Source organism: Arachis stenosperma, chromosome 5, assembly GCF_014773155.1.
Source record: "Arachis stenosperma cultivar V10309 chromosome 5, arast.V10309.gnm1.PFL2, whole genome shotgun sequence".
In the NCBI taxonomy this organism is placed as follows: Eukaryota; Viridiplantae; Streptophyta; class Magnoliopsida; order Fabales; family Fabaceae; genus Arachis; species Arachis stenosperma.
The window spans coordinates 140,875,132-140,897,227 of NC_080381.1; the positions used below are offsets into that span (position 1 = coordinate 140,875,132).

A 22,096-nucleotide genomic window follows, 5' to 3' on the forward strand; every position below is an offset into this window, starting at 1 on the left:
TTAAAGGAAAAACTGTTTTCTATAAAGATTATTTTTTATTACAACCTTTTCTTTTTCTTTAGATTTACATAATATTTCAAATTTCATAATAGTTCAATTCAATGTCTATAAAATTTCCTTACACCTGATGAAAAAAAATCTAATAATACTTTTCTATCTATTTTACTTTTCTACAGCATAACTTCTGTATTGCCTCTCTCTCTCTCTCTCTCTCTCTCCGGCAATTGCGCGCAGGTTACCGATCTCCGTTAACGATCAGGTTTTGCATCTTCATACGCTGTTCGAGACTAGTTTGACTTCTTTTGACCACAAATTATCTTGCTGCACTTATTTCTCCAAGCAACACAAAATTCGATACTAACTTTCTTTAACTAACTGAAATCATGTAATTAATTGATTTTGTTCTTTCACAATTCAAGCTCACTTGCAAACTTGAACTCCGTTCGTTTTCTGACTAGTTGAATAGGATATCTTTTCCTTCCTTATTTTGTTTTTGTTTTTTGGATTTTGTAGAGGCAAAGATGCTGGCGGAGGATCTCGGTGTGGAAGCGAAGGAGGCGGCGGTTCGAGAGGTGGCAAAGCTGCTACCTCTTCCGGAGCTTCTGCAGTCAATCTCTTCCATCAAGGCCGATTACATTTCGCGCCAACAGGTGTCGCTGCTTTTTTATTCCGTTTATTTTATTAGCTTAATTTCATTTGAATAAAATTCGTGTGATCTTGTTGTTGTTGTTGAATGAGCTTTAGATTTAGTGTAATGAAATTTAAGCAACTTCGATTCAGTGAGTTTGGAGTTATGGAATCTACTTAGAACGGGAACTATGGATTTTCCTATAGTTGGAATAAGTGTTTTATTCTTTAATCTATTGGCAATTTGTTTGGTTGTTGTGCAATTGTCAGAGGTTGCAAATGGAGTTAGGGATCTACTTCAAGGTTTTAAGTAAAGGGCGCTGCTGATAGAAAATAGGATTTTAATAGAAGGGGCAGATTTTATGCTTGTCTTGTGTGGGTGTGTAGCTAATTAGTTGTACAGACTAATTTTGAGAAATCTTTCGGCATTGTGGAGGTGTGATGGTCCATACTAGCTGCAATGTAGTTTATGTTCTGTCCTTGAAGGGATGGAATGGGGTGGTGGAAAAATGGGATGGATTGTTTCTTGGAGTTTTCCCTTGTTGATTCAGATTTCTTACATGTCAAGAAGGAAAAATGTTTTGCTAGCATTGTCGACCTTCTATTTGTTGCTAACTTTTCTAATAGTGTCACAATGATTGTGATTTACAGCTCTTTAGAAGTTTAAAGTTTAAGAACATTTAATACTTTTCACTTTTTTTTTTGTATTATTTTGTTTCATCAAATATTAATTTAAGTTTGCAGTTTTTCCACTGAATCACTGATTTCTATCATTGACTTTGTTATGCAATGAATCAGTACATTCCCAAATAATCCAAGTTTTAGTTCAAATACCTTATATACAGCCTGTAGCCTATAATCTATACTTATCTTTTTGTTTTGTATATACTATCTACAATGATATATACATGTTCCATAACATGTGGTGTCAGGTATCTTTTTAGTAATTGGCCTTTCTTGCAACTATTTTGTACACAATTTGAGAGCAGGCATTCCTAGAACTGAGTGTTTCTATTTTCTGTTACTCTCAGGCAAATGATGCGCAACTTAGTACAATGGTTGGAGAGCAGGTAAATTGCCTTTTAATTTTTGGTATATATATTATTTCTAAACAGTATTACTTTAAACTATCCTAATCTGAATTGTGAGATCTTGTATCATTGTTATGTCTAGCCATCAAACATGTATCACCAGTTTTCTGCTCTTGATATTGGACAATTAAGGTTACCGCACACTCATATTTTCGTGTGCTTTGCATGATAACATTCTTCTGCAGGTTGAGGAGGCCCAGGATGGATTGAAATCACTCTCCCTTTCTGAGCAGAGCATAAATCAGCTTCGTGAAAACTTTGTCTCTATTGAGAAGTATGTTTAAACATGAGACAGACTGAAAATTGTTATGAGTTCTTGGATCATTATATCATTTACTTGCATGAACTTTCATCATTACATCTTTTAATTTGAGCTTATCTTGATTTCGCTGGGCATCAGGTTATGTCAGGAATGCCAAACATTAATTGATAATCATGACCAGATAAAGCTACTTAGCAATGCACGAAATAACTTAAACACAACCTTGAAGGTGATTTTTCTGTCTATAAATTTCTCTATAATTCGTTATTAAATTTAAGGACTCTTAACAATCTAGAGAGTTATTATCTATTACTTCCCATCCCCCTCTGTAATAGTATTTAGCTATTTGTGAGCAAGTATTGCAGTAAGGATTCTGACCCTCAGACTTGTGTTTAACTACATTGTTGCAATGTCCCTCTTGAATACTGCCTTGTATTGAACTTTGTAATTTTGTGGATAGTTCAATATTGGAATGGGATTGATACAGGCATACAGCTTGCGTATTTGCAGTCTTTTATCCTGTTTCTGAGTAAACATGACCTCTGCCCACCCTTCATTGTTTTATGGTTTGGCTAACTTCTTGTTTGGATTTCTGATAGGATGTTGAAGGTATGATGTCCATCTCTGATGAGGCAGCGGAAGCTCGAGATTCTTTGAGTGATGACAAAGAAATTGTCAACACTTATGAGGTAAGGCTGGTCTTACATAGAGTTCCAAATATCGTTTCCTCATTAAAAGGGGTAATTCTTGTCCAAATGAATTACATTTTAAGTTCTAATATATATATATATATATATATTCTTCCTTAACAGAGGTTAACAGCTTTGGATGGAAAGCGGAGGTTTGCATTAGCAGCTGCAGGATCTCACAAGGAAGAGGTTGGGAGACTAAGGTCTGTTACTTTAACTTAACTGTGATGTTCGTTATCTGTGTGCATAACTGAATATGAACCCTGGAGGGGCCTTCCACATATCGTGGGACTGAATTGCAACCTGCAAAAGCCCCCCATACATTTATGTAATGCCCAACTATTCTTTTCAATAAAAAGAAAAATAATGAAGCCGCTAGTTTACTTTTTCAGTAATATATCTGCCTAGGTTATCCTTTATGCTGTCAATCCTTGGAAATTGGTAGTTTCAGATATATGTTCCAGTGTGCTTCTATTTTATTGCAGACATTGTTAGTGGCTATTATAAAATATTTAAACGTTTAAGTATGTTTTAGTCACTGTAAATTTGACTTGTTTTAATTTTTGTGTTTGTAATTTTTTTGCTTTTGTTTTACAAGAACAATAATTACAACAACATAGCTTTATCTTACTAGACGGGATCAACTACATGGATCAAACAACACCATTGCTTTTGTTTTGTTCCCTCCTAATTTCCATGATTATGTTTTGTCCTTGTTATTTAGTTTCACTATTAAGTGATTATAGTTATATAAGAATCAAAAGAAAACTCTCAAAAATGTTTGACAGAATCAAAATTAAAATTTTGAACTAAGCGCATATGCTGAAATAGTTATAAAGACTAAAATTAGAATGATGGCGAAAAAAAAAAAAAAGAATCAATCAATACCATTTATGCGTCATTGGAGTTGATAAGGAAATAGTGATTCACTCATCATTGAAGTTGTTGTTTATTGATCAGGCCTGCTAATGGTCATTTGTTCTCTTGTATGCAATATAGTTTTGTTATGCATAAGCTTTCAGTGAAATGAAGGGTTGAGCACTGCCATTGTTTTGGTGCAGTTGAAATGTCTAAATTACTGGTTGTAACTGAGGCGACTATTGATAGATGACTAGTACAATTTTTATTTTATATTTTATATTTTACTTTTGAAAAAAGATGATTTCTATAAACTTTGACATTTGCGATTAACTGTTTTGTTTCCTCTTCATTTATTTTATGATGTAAGGATATAGTTTTCCACATCTTATTGTTGCATTTGTTTCAGAGAATATTTTGAAGATGTAGATAGAACCTGGGAAACCTTTGAGAAGACACTATGGGGTCACATATCCAATTTCTATAAACTTTCTAAAGAAAGGTTTGTGCCATGTTTTTGAGTAAGAATATCTCTGACTTTTCATTGTATTTCTTGTATTAACATGTTGCCTATTTTTCCAACAAAACTGCATCTCTAAACTTCCATCAACTGAGTGTTACTTGAGGTGTTTTATTTTCTATTGATTCTAAGGTATAACATATTTGATTGTGTTTTGTTTAATTATTTCTTTAGTAGCGTTCACATTTCTATGCACAAGCCTAGGCCAGAAAGGATTTCAAGGGTCTTGTTCACTTTGGCTGAAGTGTAAAATAATGAAATCTTTATTATACTCATTTCTGCATACATAGAATTAGGTCTAATACCTACCTAGTTGATTTATAATTTTCATTTCATTTAATTTATTTATTTTTCCCCTTATCCAGCCCACAGACGTTGGTTCGTGCTTTACGGTATGTAGTTGATCTGCAATTTCAGTTTCATTTTCATTTTGTATTTTTATTCCTCTTTATTCTTTTCATTAGACAGTAGGTTGTATGATACCTAATCTTGTTTTGACTATGTTTTTCATACACTAGGGTTGTTGAAATGCAAGAAATCTACGATCAACAGGTTGCAGAGGAAGCAGCTGAGGCTGAAGGGGATGGTGCAATGGCATCGGTTGCAAATCCTCGTAGGGGTGCTATGTATGTATAATTATTTATTTGGATTGTTCAGATGCACTGTGGTCATTATAATCTATAATTTGTAATAATTTGGATAACCGCCTCTTTATACACAAATACTATTTGCTCAGTTTAGTTGACACTATTTGCTGTGGCATGTTTTCAGAAGTTGTTAGTCTATCTGTCTTAACAATTGGGTGGTTGCCCTTTTACGCCTTTGTGTTATTGTAGGTTTTAGCTTGCACAATTCAGTGTCTTAAGTTTCCTTACAATTTCAAGTTCTTGACCAAAACTTCAGTTCTTTCCTTTTTTTTTTTATTTTTTTCTAAATCACACTTTATGAATATACTTATGAAAATTTTCTTTATCTAACATGGCTTCCTTTCTAACACATTGGCCATGTCACTCACCTAACTATGGTGGATGTTTGTCCTCTTGTCTATGTCTTCCACATGTTATTGACTTCACTGTCATGTTCACTTGAGAATAAATGAAGTTCTAGGTTCATTATGGAACAATCCATGGATTTCATGTTAATACCAGAAAATGACAGGACATCTACAACTTTGAAAAAATCAGCACGACAAAGATTGAAGGTTCAAGGTAAAGGTTATAAGGATAAGTGCTATGAGCAAATAAGGAAGACTGTGGAACAACGCTTTAACAAGCTTCTCACTATGGTAGGTCTTACTGATCTACGTTCCCACTGCTCTTGTGTTTGTACGCACACCTGCATACTCTCTCGACACTATTCTGTATGGCACTGACTGCCATTCTAACTTATGGATCAGCTTGTATTCGAGGACCTGAAAGCAGCTTTAGAGGAAGCCAGAGCGGTATGTTGCACTAAATTTTAGGCTCGAGTTTCTTTCTGATCCCCCTTTTCTCTTTCCCTTAGACAATTGCAGTTTTTTCTGTCGTTGATTATTTGTTGTGTACTAGAGAAATAAGATAACACTTTTTTATTCTGATGAATTTCTTTGAATATTGCATGATTTGTTCACTTTTCACCTTTTTTCTAATGCTGGTTGAAAATGAGTTTGGAGGGTGCTAACATATGTGGCTTCTGATTAGTGATGGAAACTAGTATTTTTTGTGGCATACAGATTGCTGATGAACTTGGAGATGTCTATGACTATGTAGCCCCTTGCTTTCCTCCAAGGTGCGATGTGTGCTGAATCCTTCCTTTTCTTTTGCTTTCTCTGCTTTTAGGCAGGTTTTCTGGTAGCGAATAATCTCATTATAAGATTTTGATGTGCTTCCCGCTATGTTTTCATCTGCATCTTGTTATGGCACGTGTTTGTGTATGTTGAATGGTTGTTTATGTATGATTAAAGGATCTTCAAATCGTTTAAGAATATACCTTTATCTTTGTGCATGTCGAATGGTTGTTTATGTATGATCAATGGCAAAGAAGGAAGTATTTGTTTGAAGAGGGTTCTTTTTGTGTTCATGTTTTTGTTTCTGCTGAATCTGTTTTTTCTTTCTGGCAGATATGAAATTTTCCAGCTAATGGTAAATCTGTACACCGAGAGATTTATTCAGATGCTAAGGTTGTTTAGTGACAGGGCAACTGAATTGACAAACATTGAGATATTAAAGGTATTTCACCGGAGTTTCTGTTTACATGTATAACATGTTATCATGTACTTAGTGTATCATATTCTTCTTGCTTAAAGGTGAGGAAGTCATTCATTTTCTACCTCAATCGAATTTGGGAAACGAGTTACTAGTTTTCCAGTTTCCAGTTTCTTTCACAAGTTGGTTAAAACCCATAATTAGATCCAATTGGCTTTATAAATTGTGAGGCCGTACTTCAATCTTTTCAGATTTTTGGTATCTTGCTATATTATTTAGTCCTTGATGATTTCTCTTCTTCTACTGCTCCCTCTATTTTCTTCTCTTCCCTTTTAATGTTTTATGGGGAAAAATACACCATTACCTCTATTTTTTTTATCTATCAGGTAACTGGTTGGGTTGTTGAATACCAAGATAATCTCATTGGGCTTGGTGTTGATGAGACTCTTGCCCAAGTGTGCTCTGAGAGTGGTGCCATGGATCCTCTTATGAATTCCTATGTTGAAAGAATGCAAGCTACAACAAGGGTAATCGTGGCTAGCACGTTTCTTCATTTAGCTTGAACATTTTCTCATGTTTTTTTCTTTCGTGAATGTCTTTTTAAACATTAAGCAAATTTCTTGTTAATGTTTTTCAGAAATGGTACTTGAATATTTTGGAGGCTGATAAAACACAACCCCCAAAGAAAACAGAAGATGGAAAACTATATACCCCTGCTGCTGTTGATTTATTCAGGATACTTGGGGAGCAAGTACAAATTGTTAGGGATAACAGCACTGATATCATGTTGTACAGAATTGCCTTGGCAACTATTCAGGTCATAGACGTAACCTATGTGCAGTATGTGTTTACATTTTTTCTGAAACTAAACTGTTAAAAATAATAGTTAAAGATGGACAGCACTTGGAAAAGTATTTTTAATCTAGTGCTACAATGTGGTCAAATATCGCTAGGTATAACTGGAAATCCATAAAAGGTTTGTCGCAGCTCAAATTTTCTTCTTTTTACAGGTGATGATTGATTTTCAAGCAGCTGAAAAGAAGAGACTCGAAGAACCTGCTTCTGAAATTGGTTTGGAACCTCTCTGTGCTATGGTCAGTGAAACATTTAATTTTTTTTACTTCTTGACTTATTATTTCATCACGGGGTTGATTTCATTTGGTAATTATGTTGACATGAGGTTTAATTTATCATTGTGTTTAGATTAACAACAATTTGCGCTGCTATGATCTAGCAATGGAGCTAAGTAATAGTACCATAGAAGCCCTTCCACAGAACTACGCTGAGCAGGTTAGGAGCTTTTTTAATTAGTAAGCAACGATGGGGACTGATATTGGAAATTAAGAACGGATACCTAGGTTTTTTGTTTTATTTTTTTTTCCTGGACTTTGTTTTGAGTTTTCTGTTACATTTCAGGTTAATTTTGAAGATACTTGTAAGGGTTTTCTCGAGGTTGCCAAGGTATGCGAGATTATGCAATTCTATTTTTAGAATTGCAAGTAATTACTCTGTTTACCAGTTTGATAAACGTTTGATATTTGGAGGAGATTGTGTTTTGATAGTTTAATTGTATCTTTTTCATGATAGGAAGCTGTGCATCAAACGGTTAATGTAATATTTGAAGATCCTGGTGTCCAGGAGTTACTGGTCAAGCTATACCATAGAGGTAAAGTACTGATATCTAGCTAACTTCGAACCATATCAAATTTTACTAGCTATTTCTTCGTCAGAACTTTGGAGATTGATGAGAGGAGTTCTTTTGTGTTAGTAGGATTCCTAATATAATCAGCTCCATTATCTTCTCCCACAATAAATTATTTTAACGTACTGGGCAGCAAGCTTTTTTAAGTATTTAAAGTTTGTGTGATAAATATAAATACACATATTTTGTGCCTGATACATGGCTATTTGGATTCATTGCACCCTTGTGTCCAACACTTTCTTGCACTATTCCTCGGGTCAAGGTTTTATCGGGAAGTAGATTTACTTCATTCCCTTTTATATCTCATGAAGTACATGCCTTATACCTTATTTTGATGTTCTTAACAATAAAATTGACTTATCTTTTTTCTGTGGATATATCAGAATGGAGTGAGGGGCAGGTTACAGAGTACCTGGTTGCAACATTTGGCGATTATTTTACTGACGTAAAATTGTCAGTAAATTTTCTAAGCATATTAATCTTGTATTGATAAAATTTTTTGCATGTCCCATATCACTTCTGTCAGATTTCTTTGGTATCTGTAAAGAAATTGGTAATTATAGAAGCCTAATGCATGAAGCATGGACCCAAATATGGCCTTTCTAAATCATCAGATTTCTTCTCAGGTACATTGAAGATAGATCTTTTCGGAGATTTGTTGAAGCCTGCCTGGAGGAAACAGTGGTTGTTTATGTTGATCATCTTTTAACACAGGTTCTATGTCAATTATTGTTGGTTCTTTTTTTCGTGGACTAAAAATTAAAATGTGCATAATTCTTCAGTAGTAGCTTTTTATTTGTATGACCACATTAAGGAAGAAAATTTACTCATCTTTTTAATTTCAGAAAAACTACATTAAGGAAGAAACTATTGAACGAATGAGGCTAGATGAGGAGGTTATCCTGGACTTTTTTAGGGAACATATCAGTGCTTCTGTAAGTTCTTTTATACTTCTTGTCAGTGATGTATTCTAATGTCAAATTATGAGCGGCAAACATTTTATTTGCTGTAAGTCTTGGTATTACATGTTAAAGCCTCTCACTATAATTTCCCTCACATTCTTCTTGATTAGAAAATTGAAAATAGATTGAGTATACTCAGTGATTTGAGGGAACTTGCTTCAGCCGAGAGCCTGGATACGTTCACACTCATCTATAATAATATACTCGAGCATCAACCTGACTGTCCGGTAACATTCTGCCCCAAAATTATTTGATTGATTTATTCAATTTGCTTTCTGGTAGTAGCTCATCTGTTACTAAAACAAGTAAACAAAGTTGCATTACTTAAGTTATTATATATAGTTTTTTCATTTGCTTAGAAAACTTTTGCATGGATATATGATGATTTAAATTGGGTTGCCCTGGTTCTATTGCAGCCTGAAGTTGTTGAGAAACTTGTAGCCCTTAGAGAAGGCATTCCTCGGAAAGATGCTAAGGAGGTAAATAAAATATAGCGTTTAATTATGCTAAAAAATTCTATCCATTTCCATCTTGATGTTCAGAGCATGCCAACGTGGACACTTAATTGTCACCCACAACATCGTTTTAATGGACTGCCATCTTAGCACTTAACTATCCACATGGGCACAATCCAACGGTGTCAAGATGGAAATGCTTATTAAAAGGACTAACATGATTCACATACATAAGTTTACGGACTAATTTGATTTTAAAATATAAAAGAAAAAAATTAAGAACCAACTTGAGTCATGAGTGATTGATAATATATTTATCAAATCTGGCCGAAGAAAATTTATGTTGATTTTGAAATGTTCAATGTTTATGAATGATGTTTTTCTTGTTAAATCAGGTGGTACAAGAATGCAAAGAGATATATGAAAATTCTCTTATTGATGGAAGACCTCCAAAGGCGGGTTTTGTTTTCCCACGGGTAAAGTGCTTAACACAATCTAGGGGAGGCATTTGGCGTAAACTCACTTGAAGTGCAGTTCCATCCACTTGTTTACGTAATTTTTTTCTTTTAAAATGTGTTTTTTTTACCATTTTCCATTTCACTTTGTATATGTGGTGTTGACATTTTCGCTTCGAATCCAAACAGTGTAGAAGTTAGGAAAGTAAAAAAGGTGAAGGTCTAATCACTTTTATATCAAAATAATGAGACTTATACATGATATAAAAGTTACCGATATGACATTTTCCGTGGTCGTATTCTAATTTTTGCGTTATTATATTTATTTAATTTTTTGTTACCGATATGACATCCTCTCTGATCCCCAATAAAGTTGAGTTTTTCTTTTAATTGCTTCCAGTGATTTTAGCAGATAATTGAATAATTTAGCTTAAATAGATGAAAGCTTGAATTATATTTGCTCATGTGCGACCATAATGTGGTAAATTAACAAAGTAAAGTTGTACACGACTTTGAATAGGGCCAAAAGATGAAACAATATAATAATTTTTTCTTTTTCAAGATATAGGATTATATTTTATTAATTATTAAAAAATAAAATACAAAAAAATTCAAAAATAGGATAGCATAATAAAAGGTGGAGATTTTTTAAAATAATACACTGAAAATATTTATCTAATAGTGCATCTTAAAAAACGAAAAAAAATCTTAAAGAAGAAACAATATAGTTAGTGTTGAGAAACCAGTGCTTGTTATAATTTGAAAGAACGAATAATTAATTTTACATACTGATTTGATTCGCAATAAAATTAAATAAATATTTTAATGAAATAAAAAAAAGTCAGAGATTTTATATATCTTTCAGTAACCAAGTTTTTAAATTAGATATTTTTTAATTATTAATGATAACATATTAAAAAATGTTTATTTTGTCATGAATTAACTAAAATTAAACACAAATAGCAGTAAAAGATTTCATATATATTTTAATAACAAACTTCAAATTTTGAATCTTTTTTGTATCACATCTATCTACAAGGATTATATTTCAATCTTATCTTTCAATCATACAGCAGAAATCTATCTTAATTTAGACAATCATATTATAGTTATCAAAGCAAGAACGGTTTTAAATTGACTAAATTTTTTATTTTCATCTATCTATATATTTCCAACTTTTTAGTGCAACACTTTCTTTCCCATAAATCAGTATATATATGCAGAGTCCTGGGTCAATTGACATAGCTCGAGTCTAACGTGTACACATCATGGGTGAGGTTGATCAATGGGCAAGAATACATCAAGATATGTTGAACCAAATTACAAAGCGACTCTATTCATATGATGACTACCTTCAACTTCGATTGGTTTGCAAGGAATGGAACTTCAAACTTCCAAAGATCCCCAATGGCATCAAAGCTCCGTGGCTGCTATTACCTATTGGTGGCACTCCTACTGCTAGAGAACCTTTCAAAGCTGGTGAGGATGTCTACCATATCACGCAATTATCTAACATTGATGAAGAATCTGTTGACACTTCTAGCCTCGACGAGAAGGGAATTTACCATCTCAAACTGGCAGACCTGCAATACAATCTTATCCGTGGTTCTTGTCATGGATGGCTAATAATAGTATCCATATATGAAGGCACTATCCGAATGCTAAATCCATTGACGAAGGCTTACTTGGATCTTCCTCCAATCTCAACTCTATGTAATTGATGACGGAGATGAATGTACTTTCTACATTGGACCCTGCAAGGTCACTGAGGACATCATTGCTGCAAATAAATTTCTAGTTTGGAAGGTCGTTATAAATTCAGCTCCTATTAATGACAATAACAATGATTTTATGGCTGTGGCTATATATGGAGCTTGTAATTTGGCTTTTTACAAGTCGAACAACAAGAGATGGCTCAAATTACCAACAAGTGCCGATGCAACTACATACTTTCAAGATGTTATATTTTTTCAAGAGAAGATATATGCAGTAGATGATGATGGTCAGCTATACGAGTTTGATACAAAAACAAAGACAGGGCCCGTGGGAATAATTCATGAAGCCGCGCCTCCATCTGATGTTGTCACTCAAGGAGAAATCTCCAATCTTAAATATCTGATTGGTTGTGCTGATGGAAGTTTACTGATGGTGGTAAGACATCTTCGGAATTTGATGGAGCATGATGAGAAGCGTTCCTATGAGACTATCAAATTCGATATTTATAAATTGGAGAAAAATGCAAACACATGGTCAAGAATAACCAGTTTGGGAAATTACGTATTGGTAATTGGATTCAATGCTTCTGTTCAAATGTTGGCTGGTGATTTTTCAAATTGCAAAGGAAATCAGATCTTCTTTACTGATAATTTTGTTGAAGACCAATCATTAAACGTCGTTTACTATCATAACATTGGCATCTTCAATTTGGAAGATGAGAGTTGTCAAACAGTATTGTCAGATGTCAACTTTTTTTCTCCTCCTGTTTGGATATTCCTTTAGCTTAGAATTCTTTCCTTTTTATCCTTAGATTTTTAATTTGTATTTTTAGAAAGTATTGTGTTTAGATCATTTTGCAAACTGTATTAAATCTTTATTTCTTCCTTTCATCAAGCCATGTTTATTTCCTTTTTATTATTAGCAATTTAGCATGCAAGTTTGATATACAAAGGTGAAATACTGACATTACTTTAATAAAATATTACTTATTTGTTTGCATATTTATGTTCTTCAGTCTTCCGTCTTTGGAGGTTTTTCTTATAAACTATAAAGGATTTTATTACTAGAAATGTTAAAGCGTGATTAGAATTTATTATTTTTGACCATCAATTAGCTATCAATATTTAAAAATGAGTTAAAGTATTTTGTTAGATTACTAAATTGAAAAAAATGAATTGATTGTTAAACAATTTGTTCAGTATATATTGGGCTATGAAGCACGGACACTTCGCTGAGTTGCCGTGTGCGCGTGTTTCGGACACATTTCAGATACGATACGTGTGTCTGTATCCTCCAACCGTGTCTTAATAAAAAGTAAAAATTTGTTCTCGTGACACGCTTGGACACACCTAAATACCATCACATGTAAGTGTGTCTAGTCTTATTCTTAACATATATTTTTAAAATAAATTTAGATATAATATGTATTATTATTTATTAAAACAAAAAATATTTTAAATACTTGATATAATTAAAATAAGACACTAAAAATAATTAAAAAATTAATTTATATTATAATATCAATAAAATATCAAAATATCATTACGATTTATCTAAAAATTACTTTGTATTTTATATGTATGTGGGTCCCCGTATCTTATAAGATTTTAAAATTCACGTGTCGGCGTGTCCGTGTCGTATCGTATCCCGTGTCCGTGTCAACGGTCTATGTATCATAGATATTGGGTGATAAACTCTTAGAACACTATATAACATATGATGTTCTTACAATATTTTTAATTTTTTTTATTTTTGATATAATTGTGTTTATCAATTATATATTATTTTTATCACTTATATATTATTTGGAAAACTGAATTACTAGATTTCCAGTTTGTGCATCTTCCATAATGTGATGAAATGTGGCAAATACTTTATTAATGTATTAATATAAGGATCAATATTTCTAAATTCTAATAGTAACACTACCAAAAAGTTACATTTACGGATTTACCAAAGCTAGCCGAAGGAAAAAAAAAAGAAGAAGAGATAATTAATCAAATTCTAAAACTATAAACGTTTTTGGACCAATGTAACTAACTATACACATGTTCAGTACTCTCCTAGCTAACTTCTCTCTCTCTCTCTCTCTCTTCGAAGCATTCATTGAATTCTTCTCCAAACAACAATTTGGTTTATCGCGTTTTCATCTTCATGCGCTTATCATATTCATGCTCGATTTCACCCGAACCATTCCGTAAGAGAGTATTATTTTCTTCTTCCTTTCTTTTTCTTCTGTTTTTGGAAACTTCTATCGGCAAAGATGATGGCGGAGGATCTCGGTGTGGAAGCGAAGGAGGCGGCTATTCGCGAGGTGGCGAAGCTGCTATCTCTTCCGGAGCAGCTGATCTCAATCTCTTCCATCAAGGCCGATTACATTTCGCGCCAACAGGTATCATCACTTTATGGTTCCATTCAATCTTACCAGCTTTATTGAATTTAACTTTTATTTTTTCGTTATTGTTAGTGTTTTAGTTTATATATGTATAGGAAAATAGATTTTATTGCGTTGATAACTTTTCTACCCGATGTTATAGTAATTGTGATTTAAGCAATTAATTAGTCTGAAGTTGGTATGTAAAATATTTTGTGTGAAAAGTAAACTTATGCCGTTTATGAATTGTGAATTGATACTCACGAATTGGTATGCGTTGCGTCACCTAATTTGTGAATTTATATAACTATGGTTCAACTAATATATTTCTTTTGTGTGGTGGTACTTTCACCTAGTTTTTGTATATTTTTGCTTGTATTAATTTAAGTTAATGCAGTTTTACACTCTGTCACTGATTTCTATCATCAACTTGGTTATGAAATGAACCAGTGCTTGTTCTAGTTGATCCGAGTTTTCTTACTGTGATATGTACTTACTTATTATGTATTATATTTACAGTGACATTCACAATTGTTTGCTGTGTTTGTGTATCTTTTTTAATTTTTCACTTATTATCTTGCAAATATTTGTACTGAGTGTTTCTATTTTCTCTTACTTTCAGGCCAATGATGCACAGCTTAGTACCATGGTTGTAGAGCAGGTTGAAAAGGCCCAGTCTGGACTGAAATCACTCTCTCGTTCAGAGCAGACCACAACTCAGCTTCGTGAAAACTTTGTTAACATTGAAAAGTATGTTAAAATAATGAGAACTGAAATTTATTTTCTCTTACATGAACTAGCATGATTATATCTTTCAGTTTGAACTTATTTTGATTTTTGCCGATGCATCAGGTTATGTCTGGAATGCCAAACATTAATCGAGAACCATGACCAGATAAAGCTACTTTCCCATGCAAGAAATAACTTAAACACAACCTTGAAGGTGATTTTTCTGTCTTTAATGTTAGAATGTGATTAATGCAGCATGCATCGTTTCTATCCCGTTTGGATTGGTTTGTGGTTTTGGCTAACTTCTCGTTTGGATTCCAATAGGATGTTGGAGGTATGATGTCCATCTCTGTTGAGGCTGCTGCAGCTCGGGATTCTCTGACTGATGACAAAGAAATTGTGCACACTTATGAGGTAAGGGTGATCTTACTTGAAATACTGTTTCCTAATTAAAAATGGTAATCCTTGTATTCTCATTTGAATCCTTATCCTGTGTTTCATCTGAACAGAGGTTAACAGCTTTGGATGGAAAGCGGAGATTTGCTCTTGCAGCTGCAGGATCTCACAAGGAAGAGGCTGGGAGACTAAGGTCCATCACTTTAAGTAATATGTGTTACCTATTTAAATTCCGTAGGGGCCGACCACAGCTTTTGAGATAAATTCCATCCTTTAGGCCATTTCAATCCTTGGAAATCTTTTAGTTTCTTGCGCCTATTTTATGGTAGACATTGTGATTCTTGTTTTGTTTCCTTGACCAATCGTTTTGTACTGTAGGGATAAGAATCTACTTTCCCACATCTTATTTCTGTATTTGTTTGATTGTTTCAGAGAATATTTTGAAGATGTAGATAGGACCTGGGAAACCTTTGAGAAGACACTATGGGGTCACATATCCAATTTCGTTGCACTTTCTAAACAAAGGTTTGTGCCGTGATTTGGTTATGAATATATCTAACTTTTCATCATAATTAACAATTTAACATTGCCCATTTTTGCTTTGGTAGTGATATGATTCACTGTTTTCCATTTTTTTTTCTTATGCAGCCCACAGACTTTGGTCCGTGCTTTAAGGTGTGTCTTTGATCTACAATTTCATTTTCATTCCCATTTTATAGTTTTCTTTTTCTCTTTATTCCTTTCATCTTTTCACTAGACAGTAGGTTACATGATGCATACTCTTATTTCAACTTTGATTTTCCCATACTAGAGTTGTTGAAATGCAAGAAATCCACGATCAACAGGTTGCAGAGGAAGTAGCTGAGGCTGAAGGGGAGGATATGGCTTCGGCTCCAAATCTTCGTAGGAGTGCTACGTATGTTGTAATATTTAAAATTTATTTACATTATTGAGATACATTGTTATCATGATAATCCATAATCCATATTTATAACAACCGGAATAACAACCCTATTTGCCATCTTGATGTATGATTAGTTTAGTTAGTGTTACTTGCCATGACATGTTTTCAGAAGCTGCCAGTTACACTGTCTTCAACAGTTGGATGGTTGCCCCATTTCCCCTTTGTGTTGTTATTAAATTAGCATGTACAAAACATTCTCTTATTTTCCTTACAATTTTTCTTAAATTTAAGTTCGTTTACATAATCTTGTTCTTGATATCAACTATAATTCTTTTTATTTTTCATTATATATACATACAAAAATTTAAGTAAATTTTACACTGTTGAATAACTTTTTATTGAAATAATGTTTTACAAAACTCACCATTGGTTTAGAAGCTTATATATTGTAAAACAAGTCTACAAAATTTCATATCAATGTAAAATCATTTGACTTAATTTTTATAGATTAAAATTGATGGTAATATAAAAGATTGAAACGTACAGGAATATGAGTTGCTAGATTAGAATATTAACGATGTTCAAGTTTTACAGAATTTGGTATAAATGATCTTCATTATAGGTGAACGTAATTCAACGTTTGATCGATAAAACTCTATTTTTAGACTCTATAAGCAATGTAACTTTCTTTGTGTTATTTGATCTTAACTCATATAACTCATATATATATGTCTGTGTGTGTTATATATGGCTTCTCTATGATTTTCACTCACAAACTCAAATCATATTATTCATGCAATGCCCAACATGGAACATCAATTTTGATAAGAAACGAAGTTCCAGGCACAGTATTGAACAATCCATGATTATTATGTTAATGCAAACATATGACAGGAGAGCTGGAAATGCCACAGCTTCAGAAAATTCAACACAGCAAAAATTGAAGGTTCAAGGAAAAGGGTTTAAGGATAAGTGCTATGAGCAATTAAGGAAGACTGCGGAACAGCGCTTTAACAAGCTTCTCACTAAGGTAGGTCTTACTGATCTACATGCCCTCTGCACTATCAAGAATCTACCCACTTCTATTCTCATGCACACACCTGCAAAGTTTCGCTGTACAATTAAGTATGGCACTGACCGTTGATTTAATATACGAATCAGCTTGTATTTGAGGACCTGAAAGCAGCTATAGAGGAAGCGAAAGTGGTACGTTGCAATAAATTTTAAGCTTGAGTGTCTTGCTTTTTATTTTCATTTCATCCTTTTCTCAAGCCCTCAGCCAATTGTTGTTTTTCATTGTTAGATTGTTTATAATGCATGCTAATATTTGTGTACTTGAGAAATCAGATGACACTTTCTTTAAAATTTTTAGTCTAATGAATTCTGTGAATATTTTATGATGCGTTTACCTTTTATATAATGATGGTTGATAATGAATTTGGAGCGGGTTAGCCTGAATGGCTCCTGATTAGTGATGGAAACTCGTTTTTGGCTACAGATTTCAGATGAACTTGGAGATATATATGACTATGTAGCTCCCTGTTTTCCCCCAAGGTTTGATACTTATTTAGTATTTCTTTTTTTTCGTCAATAACCTTCTGCCAGTGAATATTCTCATTACAATTTTCAGATGTGCTTGCCACTGATTTTTTCTCCTGTGTATATTGAATGGTTGTTTAGTATCATCAAAGGTTCTTTCAATCTTCTAAATTTTCTGTTTAGTGTTGAGCTAACCTGGTGTGGCAAGGCTTAGTAATTGTTGTTGCTGGTAAATAGAAAGTGAGGCTATAAAAGTCATGAGATATTAGAGAGAACACTCTTTTTCACATTACAAGTTGTGTGTGTAACGTGTGTTAGAATTTATCTCTGGAAAACAGGCACATTTCACTTCATTTAAGGTAGCATTTGTTGTAGTGGGGTTCTTTTTGTGTTCAAGTTTTAGTTTCCTCTTAATCCGATTTTCATTATGGCAGATACGAAATTTTCCAACTAATGGTAAATCTATACACCGAGAGATTTGTTCAGATGCTAAGGTTGCTTAGTGACAGGGCGAATGAGTTGACAAATATAGAGATATTAAAGGTATTTCACTGTTAGTGTATCAGATTCGTCTTCATAAGTGGGAGACAGCAATGCATTCTCTATCTATGTAGAATTTAGGAAACTGAGTTACTAGTTTCCAAGTTTGTCCATATTACATAATATGTTAGAATGTGACAAATGTTACATGTTATGCGCTATATTTTAAGGTATAGGTACTAATATCCAATACTACAGGCTTTCCAGATCTTTGCTATCATTTATGTTCCTCTACCAGTCTCTCTATGTTCTTCTCTTCTCATTTAATTTTGTTGATCAGGTAACTGGTTGGGTGATGGAATACCAAGAGCATCTCATTGCACTTGGTGTTGATGAGACTCTAGCCCAAGTGTGCTCTGAGAGTGGTGCCTTGGATCCTCTTATGGACTCCTATGTTGAAAGAATGCACGCTACAACAAAGGTAATCATGGATACCATGTTTCTTCATTTAGCTTGGGCATTCTCCTTTTGTTCCATGGATGTTGTTCTTCATCATGCATAACATTAAGATTTTTGCTTAATGTGTTTTCAGAAATGGTACTTGAATATTTTGGAGGCTGATAAAACACAACCCCCAAAGAGAACCGAAGATGGAAAGCTATATACCCCAGCTGCTGTTGATTTATTCAGGATACTTGCGGAGCAAGTACAAATTGTTAGGGATAACAGTACTGATGTCATGTTATACAGAATTGCCTTGGCAACCATTCAGGTAATAGATGTAACTTATGTGCATCATGCATTTATCTTTTCCCTTGTAGCTCAAATTTTATTCATTTTGCAGGTGATGAGTGATTTTCAAGCTGCTGAAATGAAGAGACTTGAAGAACCTGCTCCTGATATTGGTCTGGCACCTCTCTGTGCTATGGTTAGTGTAATTTTTAATTTACTTCTTGACTCATTATTTCATCATGGTGTTGATTTCAATTGATAATTATGTTTACACAAGCTTCAATTTAACCTTTTGTTTAGATTAACAACAATTTGCGGTGTCATGATCTTGCAATGGAGCTAGGTAATAGTACTATAGAAGCCCTTCCAGAGATCTATGCTGACCAGGTTAGGAGCTTTGTTACGCAGTATATCAACTTCCGGCCTTATATCTATCTATTTTTATTATATAAAAATTGATACCAAGTTATTGTGAGATAAGTTTATGAGATATAGTTTCCTTGCCATTGTGCCATGTCAATTATCTATCTTATATATATATAAGTTGATACTCATATAAGTTGAATAGGTGACATTTATTAAAAAAACTCTTATATTATAATTTTTTTTTTACAAAAAAAAATTATTCTATTAATCAATACCCTTAATTAATTAAATTTACTACAAATCATTAAGCATTTTAATTATAAAGTAATGGTTAAATGCAACTAACATCTCTATTAAAATTGTAATAATAATAATAATGATAATAATAATAATGTTTATTTATAAATATTTAAATTGCGTATTGTTATGGTCTACTTATATATATATAATCAACAACACTTACTACTATTACAATATTACTTCATCGATCTCATAATCTCTCACACAGATTGTCAAAAACCTCTTCAACCACTTCTAACATTGGCACAAGATCAAAATCACAACACAGAGCATCATTCAGCAAACATACCAATATTTGTATTTGTTTTATAAGTTTGTTTAGTGCTATATGTACAAATTAAACAAATACAACAACACTAAAAAATAAGCTAAAAAATTACATATGATGAACTTTGTTATTTATTTTTAATTATGATTATGTAACAATGCAGGGATTCTCTCTTCATGTGATTGTGCAAAAAAAATACAATTTATAAATTAAACATTTGCTAAAGTAAATACTTTAATATATATATATATATAAATATAGATTGCTAAATCAGTTTTATTATGATACAATTCTTTGTTTTAAGAGTTACATAAATTATTTTATAACTAATTATAAAATAAAAATGTATCTATTATTTTTAATCATCTAAAAAATTATGAACAAAAAATTTATAATATTAGTTTTCGCACATTGTGCGAGTCTAAATATAGTTGGAAATTAAGAGAAAAGATACCAGCCTTTTTGTTGGACCATATTCTCTTATTTTTTGTTACATTTCAGGTTAATTTTGAAGATACTTGTAAGGGTTTTCTTCAAGTTGCCAAGGTATGTGAGAGCATGCATATTTTTTAATTCTATTATTTTTTTTGGTTAAATCTTCTTATCTTGCTTCTAATTTCATGTCAGGAAGCTTTGCATCAAACTGTCACGGTAATAATTTTAGATCCTGGTAACCAGGAGTTATTGTCCAAGCTATACCATCCAGGTAAAGTATCATCATCTAGCTTACTTGTAAACGGTAACAGTTTTTAAGTAATTGGCTATTTGGACTCGTTGCACCCTTGTTGCTCATTTAGCATATTCCTTCGCACCTTATTTAATGTTCTTAATAAGATATTGATTTAGTCATTTTTCCGTCCATAAATCAGAATGGAGTGAGGGACTTGTTACAGAGTACTTGCTTGCAACATATGAAGATTATTTTAAAGAAGTAAAAGAGTAAGCAAATTTTCTGATCATAGTAGTTTCGTATTGTTAATTTTCTGTAAATTTTCAATATCACCTCTCTCTCAAGCTTTCTTCGGCACGGGTCAAGAAACTGGTAACTTGAAAACTTATAACTTGCTGTATATCCAAGGTACATTGAAGACAGATCTTATAAGAGATTGGTTGAACACTGCCTGGAGGAAACAGTGGTTATTTATGTTGATCAGCTCTTATCACAGGTTCTGATGTAAATAATTGTTGATTCTTTTCTGTGGACTTAATTGTGCATACATTATTCAGTAAGACAATCTGTCACGATAATTTCAGAAAAACTACATTAAGGAAGAAACCATTGAACGAATGAAACTAGATGAGGAGGTTATCATGGACTACTTTAAGACCGAAATCAATGTTTCTGTAAGTTCTCTTGATATTTCTTATAAGTTCTGTGTTCTAATATGAAAATTATGCCAAAGCTTCTTACTATAATTCCTTTGAAATTGTTTATTAGAAAATTGAAAATAGATTAAGAATACTCAAAGATTTGCGAGATCTTGCTTCAGCTACAAGTCTGGATTACTTCACACTCAACTATTCTAATATACTTGAGCATCAACCCGACTGCCCGGTAATCTGCTCAAAATTATTTCATCAATAGCTTATTCTATAATAGCTGATTTCATTATGCAATTGAAAGTAGAATTAACTGATACAAGGATTATGATGAATGTGTTCTTATCTGCTACTGCAGCCTGAAGTTGTTGAGAAAATTGTAGCCTTACGTGAAGGCATTCCACGGAAAGATGCCAAGGAGGTAAATAACATTCAGCATGTTATTTTTCTCAAGTCTAACATTGAAGTCGGGAAATATCTTAAGATATTTTGAATACAGATAGTACATATTAGACGTTAATCTTTTGGGATAAATAATTTCATGATACAAATTTACGATGTTTCTTTGTTAATCTCAGGTGATACAAGAGTGCAAAGAGATGTACGAAAATTCGCTTGTTGATGGGAAACCTCGAAAGAGAGGTTTTGTTTTCTCAAGATTGAAGTGCTTACAAGTTAAGTCGGGAGGCATTTGGCGAAAACTCACTTGAACTATCATTGCATTCACTTGTTCATGTCGCTATTTGTTTTGTATATGGCCTCTTTATGGCGTTTCATTCATTCTTTCTTTATTTGGTAGAAATTCCTGTTATTTAAAAATATTATAAATACTGATTATTGTATATTATGTTAAAATACTTATTCTTATTATTTTTTGTTTTAATTTTCGTTTGAATTTGGTGAAAAGAACTAAAAAGGTGGTGGAAGAGACTAAGAGAGGGCACAATTGATGAAGTGTGCTAATGAAGAAGAATTTTTTTGTTAAATATCGAAGATAACACATTTTTAAAAAGTTTCATTGTATCAAATCACCAAAATAAAAAATTACGTCTGGTCCATTTTGTTTTACCAAGTACATTACATAGACCTAGTGATACTTTATTCACGTATATGTTCTTTAGTGGTTATAGTCTATAATCTATATAGCTCCAATTGAAAAGAATGAAAA

General features: G+C 32.8%; 3 protein-coding genes across 3 annotated transcripts; all 3 read left to right on the plus strand.

Annotated features, from left to right (window-relative positions):
* The first annotated feature begins 91 nt into the window (after nucleotides 1-91).
* On the plus strand, nucleotides 92-10,109 carry LOC130981744 (exocyst complex component SEC6). The gene is made up of 26 exons (XM_057905409.1): nucleotides 92-259; nucleotides 514-650; nucleotides 1,659-1,697; nucleotides 1,904-1,992; nucleotides 2,119-2,209; nucleotides 2,580-2,669; nucleotides 2,793-2,872; nucleotides 3,937-4,029; nucleotides 4,413-4,439; nucleotides 4,566-4,673; nucleotides 5,206-5,332; nucleotides 5,444-5,488; nucleotides 5,759-5,814; nucleotides 6,146-6,254; nucleotides 6,617-6,757; nucleotides 6,868-7,047; nucleotides 7,241-7,324; nucleotides 7,434-7,520; nucleotides 7,647-7,691; nucleotides 7,818-7,896; nucleotides 8,316-8,385; nucleotides 8,559-8,646; nucleotides 8,778-8,867; nucleotides 9,005-9,121; nucleotides 9,311-9,373; nucleotides 9,745-10,109. Exons 2-26 carry the CDS (start codon nucleotides 522-524, stop codon nucleotides 9,874-9,876), a joined length of 2,259 nt encoding a protein of 752 aa, XP_057761392.1. The 5' UTR covers nucleotides 92-259; nucleotides 514-521; the 3' UTR covers nucleotides 9,877-10,109.
* A 963-nt stretch (nucleotides 10,110-11,072) lies between these two features.
* On the plus strand, nucleotides 11,073-12,303 carry LOC130981584 (uncharacterized). The gene is made up of 2 exons (XM_057905165.1): nucleotides 11,073-11,517; nucleotides 11,603-12,303. The coding sequence occupies exons 1-2, from the start codon at nucleotides 11,073-11,075 to the stop codon at nucleotides 12,301-12,303; spliced, it is 1,146 nt and encodes a 381-aa protein (XP_057761148.1).
* A 1,276-nt stretch (nucleotides 12,304-13,579) lies between these two features.
* LOC130983226 (exocyst complex component SEC6-like) lies at nucleotides 13,580-21,798 on the plus strand. Its single transcript, XM_057907424.1, has 24 exons — nucleotides 13,580-13,912; nucleotides 14,517-14,644; nucleotides 14,747-14,837; nucleotides 14,948-15,037; nucleotides 15,133-15,212; nucleotides 15,452-15,544; nucleotides 15,668-15,694; nucleotides 15,831-15,935; nucleotides 16,818-16,953; nucleotides 17,085-17,129; nucleotides 17,422-17,477; nucleotides 17,897-18,005; nucleotides 18,283-18,423; nucleotides 18,535-18,714; nucleotides 18,787-18,870; nucleotides 18,975-19,061; nucleotides 20,110-20,154; nucleotides 20,236-20,314; nucleotides 20,478-20,547; nucleotides 20,687-20,774; nucleotides 20,863-20,952; nucleotides 21,047-21,163; nucleotides 21,287-21,349; nucleotides 21,507-21,798. Exons 1-24 carry the CDS (start codon nucleotides 13,784-13,786, stop codon nucleotides 21,636-21,638), a joined length of 2,265 nt encoding a protein of 754 aa, XP_057763407.1. The 5' UTR covers nucleotides 13,580-13,783; the 3' UTR covers nucleotides 21,639-21,798.
* The last annotated feature ends 298 nt before the right edge of the window (nucleotides 21,799-22,096 follow it).